The sequence below is a fragment of the Micropterus salmoides genome, unplaced genomic scaffold (assembly GCF_014851395.1).
Source record: "Micropterus salmoides isolate LMB-PRFRI ecotype aquatic unplaced genomic scaffold, ASM1485139v1 Ms_hic_scaffold_2923, whole genome shotgun sequence".
Taxonomy (NCBI): Eukaryota; Metazoa; Chordata; class Actinopteri; order Centrarchiformes; family Centrarchidae; genus Micropterus; species Micropterus salmoides.
Window position 1 is genome coordinate 9,798 of NW_024042177.1, and position 9,116 is coordinate 18,913.

General features: G+C 37.6%; 1 protein-coding gene across 1 annotated transcript; it reads left to right on the plus strand.

Annotated features, from left to right (window-relative positions):
* The first annotated feature begins 4,278 nt into the window (after positions 1–4,278).
* LOC119882122 (interleukin-12 subunit beta-like) lies at positions 4,279–7,383 on the plus strand. The gene is given in 9 exon segments (XM_038692138.1): positions 4,279–4,548; positions 5,121–5,208; positions 5,295–5,582; positions 5,704–5,809; positions 6,156–6,337; positions 6,340–6,396; positions 6,528–6,700; positions 6,888–7,009; positions 7,184–7,383. Coding segments are annotated over 9 exon segments (1,122 nt in total). The 5' UTR covers positions 4,279–4,494; the 3' UTR covers positions 7,236–7,383.
* Positions 7,384–9,116: the final 1,733 nt, after the last annotated feature.

Consider the following 9,116-nt stretch of genomic DNA (forward strand, 5'->3'; position numbering starts at 1 on the left):
AGTTCAAAGATTCATAGTCACTGACTGTAGTTTGTTTGCTTTTTTCTCTCTAAGCTAAGCATCACATTACATTCAAATGCATCTATGTATGTGAGTAAGTGACGCTTGCACTGACAAGGCACATCAGCACGTACGTCATAAGGGAACATAACTTGAAACACTGAGCTTAAATCTGAGCCTCTACGTGTCCCCTCTGTGGGATCAGAATACAGGAAGAATGAAGGCTTTCGGACTAATTCACCATCCTGGAAAGTCCTCACTTGACAGTTTGACAGTTATTATCTGATTTTGTATTAACAAGTGGTTCTCTGCTAAGAGGTACGTGATAAGCAGGAACTGCAGGACAGTATGTGACATTCCCAGTCAGAGAAAGTTCCATGAGGCTGCATACAAATTCAGTCTCTCTTTTTAGACACAAATTCTTAAGAGATTCCAAAGAGGATTTGCAAAAACACACGTACACCACCTAAGCTTTAAGAAAGACTACAAAACAAATTAAATGCCACAGGGGTCTGTCATACAGACAAACAAATCTGTTGTGGCTCAGAATCACAAAGGGCTTTTTTAATAAGAGAGAAGGAGCTGTGGATCAGGGCCAGGAATCTACCACTTTATATGGCTTGACCTTTCTGTACCTCTATCCAGTCCTTTCCTCATCTCCCCTTCTTTCTCTATCCCACACACACATTACATCATCACTGTCTTCTCTTTTTCCCCCTTTTGTTTCCCTATTTTCCACCCCTCTCACAGATGAGATCATTGCACTGATTTCATTCCAGCTGTTACGCTTTGGGGGCATCTGGAAGACATTCCAGTGCAGAGCCACAGACCACAAGCCTGTACAGAGCCTCTCGCCCAGCCGTGTAATTCTCAACAGCTGCAGAATATTGAGTTATCACACTTGAGCAAGGACACCAGCCACACTCAATTAAATCAGAATCTGTACTAAGCAAACATGCACATGTGCCACAGTATGTGTGATGTAATAATATTGCTTAGATTGGATATAATATGTGGGATTTTTGAACTATTACTTCAACTGGTTCGACAGGTTGCCATTTAAAATGGAAATTGCTCCAAAGAATATCTTGCACGCAGACACCTGTAACCCTCTGGTGACATCTAGTGGTCCTTTATGAACACTACACAGATGACATTTTTCAATAATTCAGAAAAATTATTTAATCCATGTGTTTTGATGTCACTGACTTAACTTCCTCATTGTTTGGACTTTCACATACTCCACTGCTGTATGTGTAACAGCGAAATATTTTCCCTTCATTCTTCATTATGTTTCTCTTTTCGTGTGACCTTTATAATGTGAGTATTTAGAAAAGTATTGATGTGACCCCAAAGAGAACTAATGTGTTATTTCTGCATAGGACTTCTGAAACATGTTAACCGATCAAAATCATCTTTATGAGCTATCTTTTATTAAATTTGGAAAAGTCATAAACAAGCTGATAAAACTAAAACTAACTTAAATTGCTAAGTAGTTTTTGAGCTGTCAAAGAGGGCCCAGGCTGTCCAGGACCCCAACCATGAACATCAGGGTTTATTCATTAGCGTACACTTTTAATACATATTAAATGCAAAGACTGCGCTGCTTAGCAATAGTGTAAGGCTAATTAACAATCAGTGTTTGCATGGCTGTTGGAAATTATTGTTCTCCTTTAATATTTACAAAAGAATGCAAGTGACAAGCTACATCAAGTGTTATTCTAGACATGTACACTACTGCCTTAATGGTATTCCTATATTTGTTCATAGACTGACTGGCACACAGATGTCATACACAAAGCATCAGATGGTCCTCTGTAAGATTATTATATTTAACTAAAAGACATGATTTTCCCATAAGCAAGTAAAAACCCTAGTGAATGTGCCTAAGGAGTATCATACCCAAAAAGCATGTATACATGCACATTACAACTTGCTACAAAAGGGAACAGAAGGCAGATAAAAGCCATAACAAGTTCATGTTCTGCTTGAGCTCTGCAATGTATAACCAACCACAAACAGAATGAGTCTGAGACCAAAAATATCATCGCTGCATGTTTATCACACGGCCTGAAATCACATACACTATACTATAGTTTTACTTAAAAATCTTTTTCAGTTTAATCGTCCTTGATCATTTTATGAAAAGATTCTGGTCAGTAATTATGTTCCTTTGTGTTTACTTTGTTGCTAGGTCACAGGTGTGTTGAGTCTAAACAAATCAATGGATACTAAACAGTAAAGTACAGAGAGAGACCCATAAAACTTTTACAGAACTTTGATCCCTCAAAACCTGATTTAACAACCGGGCACAAACGAAACAGTGCTTAGGGAAATCTGGGTAACTCAAAACTTGGTTCATTCGAATTTGTCAATGCACAAAGAAAGAATAACTAAAAGAAAGCAATGCCTTCACAGTTGATAAAGTGACATTTGTGACAATACTTTTCAATTTTTAGTTACTAAGTTTAGTATCCACATCACTGCAATCATTTACTTATTTCCTCAAACTGTAGTTTGTGCGTGTATGCATTTTGTTGCTTGGTTCAACTACTTTTGCAATGTGTATGAGCAATAATCTCTCATTGTGGCATGGTCGTTGGCCTAACATTATAAAGGAATGAGCCTTGAGGAATCCAGTCCTTTGTCTGTTCACCTGGTTGCGCCAAGTCCCATCTTCTGACATGCTCATGTTTCTTTTCATTGTTAATATCTCAGTCTCATTGCCCCATATCTGTCTATTATCAACCTTCCGGATGTGACACCTTCTTTGACCTGGCAAGCTTATTTTATCTTCTTCCCCTTCCCTAGTTTCACATTGAAGTTTTGTTTCTCAGTGATGCTCTAAGGATGATAGTGCTGGGACACTGGGTTGTTACGGTTTCCATAAACGTAATACAAAGCCTGTTCTCTTGTGATTTATTTTGTTACTGTATTGATTGCTTTCTATGATGACTTTCAAGACAGAGTTTTCTGTAGCTGTAAATAAACACGACATAGAATTGAGGGTTGCTAAACCTGTGCATACTACTAAATGGAATGCAGATTAACTTGTCTTTGTGACATCATTGTGATACTACAAGGATTCATAACATATTATGATATTATAGGATGCTATCCCAAATATTGTTCCTCCTCCTTGTTAAGTAAATATTACAGAATGCCAAAGATATGTAGTATTTGATCCTGGACATCAGCTGTTAAAATCCTTTGGAATAAAAAATAGAAATTGGAATTTTAACTAACACAGGTTCTGGTTTTAGGTTTTAGTTTTCATAATGAAAATACGAGGCTGCATAGGCTTACAAGTCAATACAGTAGTGACTTAGTAAATAGTGGCAACAGGTCACGAGCTACGAGGAGTGTTTTGACATTTGCACATAACAATGACAGTGGACACTTTCGTCTCAAAATGTCAGCATGACTCACTTTTACGTGGCTGTAGTTTCTTTCCAATAGGTTTACAGATTGAATAATAGTGTGAGTATAAAGTATTGAGATTTAAAAAAATGTTTTCGCCGTGCAGTTTTGTGACAAATTAAAGTGTTTTGCGTTCAGTTATCACCAGCATTTGTAGATAATACCCTTTTATTGTGAAGGATTTGGGGCCGGAAGTTTTTTGCTGTTGCTGCTGGTGGGCTCAAGCCATTTAACTTTAAGTCCCACTGTATTTCAAAACGCTGAACTTTTAAGGTAAAAGTAGTTTTTTTCCCTTTTCAAATCTAATAATTTCCTCCAATTCAACCCAAATAATGCCTATTATAATAGAAGGCCCAATATCACCTTTATTTAAATCTTTCATAGCATCTCTGTAATATTGACCAGGTGATTTCGTGAAAGTAATGTCATGTAACATGATACCAGCCAGCGAGGCTCATGGTGGAAGTGAGTTAAAGAGGATTATGAATACCTCTTTTCATGTAAACAAATAGAAAGCGAAGTTGGACTTTTTGGACGAATGTACGAGGCGATTTGGGGAAATACTTAAATGCCAGTCACTCACATAAAAGGCGCTCTCAATCGTAGGGTCGCCATTAATTCTGGAAATAAATGTAAAGGTAAGATGACTTTGGGCTGATTTGTTTGTACGATATTTTGTTGAATTGCCTTTTGGCGACATGCTCTGAGTGAGTTTGAGTGCCTACTGTTAAGCGCTTTTCGCAAGGTATGGGCTTTTATTATGAAGTAATAAAATGGAAAACGGATGTAGTGAATCTATGATGGGCTGCTGCGGGCACTCTGTGTAAATCCTTAACTACAGTCTGGTGTAAATAAAAGACGATGAAGTTGCTGCCGGCTTGGATCTGACACCGCTCCGTGTTTTCATTTTATACTCTAGTCTACATGAGTAGCTTATCGGCGCAACTAATAACCCTTGGCTATTACTTTGTTTATACAAAAAAGTTGGAATTAAAACAGTTTTTAACTGCAGGTTTAAAATGAATGAATTTTAATGTAAATAACACGTATATAGTAAACTAGGTATTATGACTTATGTTGCTAACTAGCTGGTTCTACTTTAGTATGCTCTGGGGATGGACATTTGATGTAAGTTAGGTCTATATAAACAAGTACTGAATATTTCGATTTGTTTTTCTTTTCTGGAGGCATACATGCAGTTTTTTGATTTATTTATTTTTCCGGATGTGGTTGCATGCGGATGAAACTTTATGCTACATTTTTGGCGTTGGTTTGTTTTGGGTTTTCATGGATAAGAACATCGCTAGTGGTTCTTTGTTACTCTGAGTTTAACATGTGTGTTGATCTTCACTATTTAAATGGAAATCTGTGTGAATTTGTAAAGTAGGTATATTCATTCTGTGAGCTGTGGTTTTCCACTTCTCAATTGGTTTTTGAGTTGTGTTGCTTTTATTTTGTTTTTTGTTTATTAATGTACTGTTATTTCGAGTAATTTCCATGATTTTGAATTTATGCACGTAAATGATTGTATTGACTAATTACAAGTGCATTTTTATGGCTTTGTGTTATTAACTCAATATGTTATGTGCAAGAGTACTGATTTTGGTCATTTGATCTTTCTCTCTGTTTCTTTATTTGCCCTCTTCACATCACTTCCGCCACCTCACTTTCTTGCTCTCTGTCTTCTCTTTGTTATTCAGATGAAGTTATTTGTTTTCGGCATTGTGTGTGCGTTTCTGCAAGTCAGTTGCCAAAATCCTACAAGCCACTGGACTCTGCTGCCCCACAGTATGTTTGATCTCCATGAAAACACACTTATCAATCCAAGTTTAAACAGTTCATCCATAACCTCTTCCTGTGTGTCCTCATGTTAGCTTTGGTTGTGGAGGTGGACGGCACTTTGGGCCAGCAGCCCCTGAGCTGCCTGGAGTCGCCAGAGGAGCTTACGAGGAGAGACATTAAGAGTCAGGATATTTTTTGGAGGAAGAATGGAGTACAGGAAGCGCAGAGAGGAAACTCATATCTGGTGCAGCTGGAGGAAAGCTTAGGAGGGGGCAACTACACCTGCCACAGCGAGGACGGATCACTCCTCAATCATACTGTGATCCTGATCCAAGAGGAAGAAACTAAGAGGAGGAAGATTCTTGTGAAATCTGACCAAGGTATGATCTAATTAAAAACTTTGCACTGAATAGAACAGCTAGAAATTTCCACTGACAAATTGGGTCTTGTCTGTTTGTTGTGTTCCCATCTCTGCATGTTTACGTGCCGTTATCTCATTAGAAGATTATTTAAAGTGCTCGGCTCAAAATTACAACGGAGAGTTCCACTGCTCTTGGACCTGGCACAGCAGACGTGTTGGCAAAGTAGCATTCATCAAAGCTCGACGGTAAGCTCACAAACTGCTGAAATGTTTTCTGTTTCGCTCTCCAGTAATAACACAGTGCTCGGAGCCATGTCAGAGCTGAGACTACACAGCGACGCCCATAAATGCCTCCTTATGAGAGGAAACATAACAAAGTGCTTTTTTGGATCAGTTTTTATTTAACAATAATACAGCTGTAAATGCTCCTGAACGATAGGTTCTACTTTATACTATGTAATACTTTAATCAGCATCTGCTCCTTCAGCTTTTTGTCCATGAGAAGTTGTTACAGCTTCTTGCCATGAAAAAACCCTCCACAAAATCAGTGTGTCGTGTCAATAAAAAAAAAAAAATTATTATTATTTTGCAGTGTCACTGACAGCAATGACATTCAGTGCTCTGTGGATACCAGTGGTCAGCGTTGGACATGCTCTTCAGGTCAGAGACACTTTGGCTGTTCAGTGGACGACAGCGGACACAGGATCTTGTGCTTGGACAAGCAGCACTGCCCCTATACTGAGGAGAGTCAACAGATCCACATCAGTGTCTACGTGAAACTGAGCACTTCCTAGTGGAAAACTACTCGAAACACTTTTACCTGTCAGAGATAGGTGAGACATCTCCGGGAGACAGATTTCTTTTCCTGTACATAACTCCGTACTTCCATGTACTTGTTTTTCTTGTCTTTCTCCTCCTGTCTTTGTTTTCATTCCGCCCTGTCTTTTGCTTTCACACTCGATAGTGAAACCTGACAAGGTGATGATCAGTACAGTCAACACTACGATGATAGAGTGGAGTTACCCAAGATCCTGGAGCAGTCCCTTCTCCTACTTCCCCCTCACTTTCCAGATTGCACAGCTGAAGAAGGGATGTGAAAAGTGTGACAACCCGTGCACTGACTCAAAAGCCACAAAGGTAAGAGGACCCTATTGATTGCCATGCACCTTGTAATTTGTATTTAAAGAACTAAAGCAGAGTGAAAATAATAACAAAAGTTCAGACAAATGACAGGAAATCCCACAAGCCATAAAAGAACTGCGCACACAAATCGAAAGAAAGAGTAAATGTTGCATGACTTGATGTCTTTTTTTTTACTTCTTAGATCTTGACAGTCCACTCTACAGACATTTGTCAGTTTGAAGTCAAGCGCAAGACTAAGGCCGTCTGTGTCCGAGCCAAGGATGCTCTCTGTAACTCACCGTGGAGCGAGTGGAGCCACATAAGGTCAGTGCCTCCCCCTGGAAAAGTGGGAGATACCTTCTTGACAGCATCAGGCTAGATCTCAGGAATTCACACTATGTAGACGTGGTTGTAACTTCTGTTATGAATATATTTTACTAGCTTGCTTGGAGTAAAATTGGGAGTTATTTCACACAAATGTCCATTTTTCCATCGCAGACTGAAGAACAAGAAGAAGAAAAACAACAGACATCGTAAAAACAAACAATGAGCATAACAGAAGAAACACAATCCCAAAACTGGACATCTCGATTTACTTAAAAGCTTTTTATATATTTATATAATATTGTATCAAGGTGTTTGTAATATGTAACTATTCCTAATGATAAGTGAACAAATAAAATGAGATTTAAAAGGTTTTTTTTGTCACTACCTCATGTGTCCTTTAGCTGAATATTGGATTTTCATTTTTTTCACAGCTACAATCAGCAGCTTTTTCCTGATTTTTAAAATTGAACAGGAACATTATCAAAGTTTTTTCTGAAGTCTCTATTGAAACTGTACAAAGTTTTCTATATACGATGTATTGCACTTAGCCAGACCTGTACCATATGCCCTAAGCACCTGACCCTGTACCTTTTTGGTAGAGAACAGAAACCTGTTGTTTCTATTTGACCAATAAACAACAGTGGTAAATCTGCTCAGAGGTTTATGTTGTTTCCCTAAACAGTTAGGTGAGAGTGTGGCTTTTAGAAGAAACTTTCCTAACATTTTGAACTAAGTTGTCTGTTGCCTGTTCTCTAGAACGAGATAGGGTATGCATGGTATTTCCTCTGTAACATGCCAAGACACATGTAGATTTTGTGTTGTGTTCTCACATCTCTCACCTGCTTTCTCTGTCCTTCATGTTGGTGCACCTATGGAGGTGAACAACTACAAAGCCATTAAACTAATGTAAATGAGGTAATGGCTATGGCTATGGCTATTCAGAATTACTACTTACTACTGTATGTACAGTAATCAAAACCTAAACTCTCAGACGAAGTTCCTCAATATGCTTTGTTTTAATCCCTGAGAGAATCTCAAATACTGTATATTGATAATTAAGTGCTAACTTATACAATAAAATACACAATAGTCTTTATTGTCCACAATGTGGAAATTTGTCTTTTAAACCACAAAAACGGCAGATGTGTTTGCTATTAGTTAACAACACTTGTGGTATCTTCATTGCCAGTAATGTTTTCCTCTGACGTCACAGTGAGAAGCATTAGGTTGGTCTAGTACGGTTTTTCCCAGTCTTTCTGACTTGTGACCCTTTAAAATAAAGCAATGTCAACTTGTGGACCGTAGTCTCAGGTTGTTTTTAGATTAGGTGAAAGTATCTAGAATTTTTACAAGAAAAAAGCAAAAATGACAGTTAATCTAGAGAATATTTGTCTAACAATGGAAAACTATTGTTTTTCGTTTTTTCTTTTTCATTGTTTGTCATCATCCATTGACCATTCAAATTTCTCCATGGACCCATTTATGGAGTCCCAACAGTGGAGAATGTAACAAAGTACTTATGGTCCTCTACATTTCAGAGGGAAATATTGCACTTACAATTGTCAGTTGTAGTTAATAGTTACTTTTCAGATCAATATTTTATAAGTGAAACAGTTTAGAGAATGTGCATTATTATAGATTCAACTACAGCATAAGTTGATAAACTTACAATAGCTGTACCTTGACAGTATTAAACTGCTGCTTACATGTATACGTAAATGATTCAATGAAAATCATCCAGTAAAAAAAAACTATAAATATATTTATATTTGTCTTGATATATAATAAACATGTGGGCAATTTTGCATAATGAGTACTTTTATTTTATAAATATATATATATAACTTTATTTAATAAAAAGATCTCAGTACTTCTTCCATCACTTTTGATGTGGTGAATGCACCCACTTGATTAGGATTCATTCCCTGAACTAACAAAATTCAGCCAAAAGTGATGACAGCTCTTTGCCAGGTGTAATAAACAGGTTAAAACTCTGTCCTACAACACTTGGAACACACATTAGTGGCCCATCAAACTTAAAATACCAGCACACCGACAGTTTGTTAATGTTAATAATACTTTTAATTATACAGTTGCAGGGAAA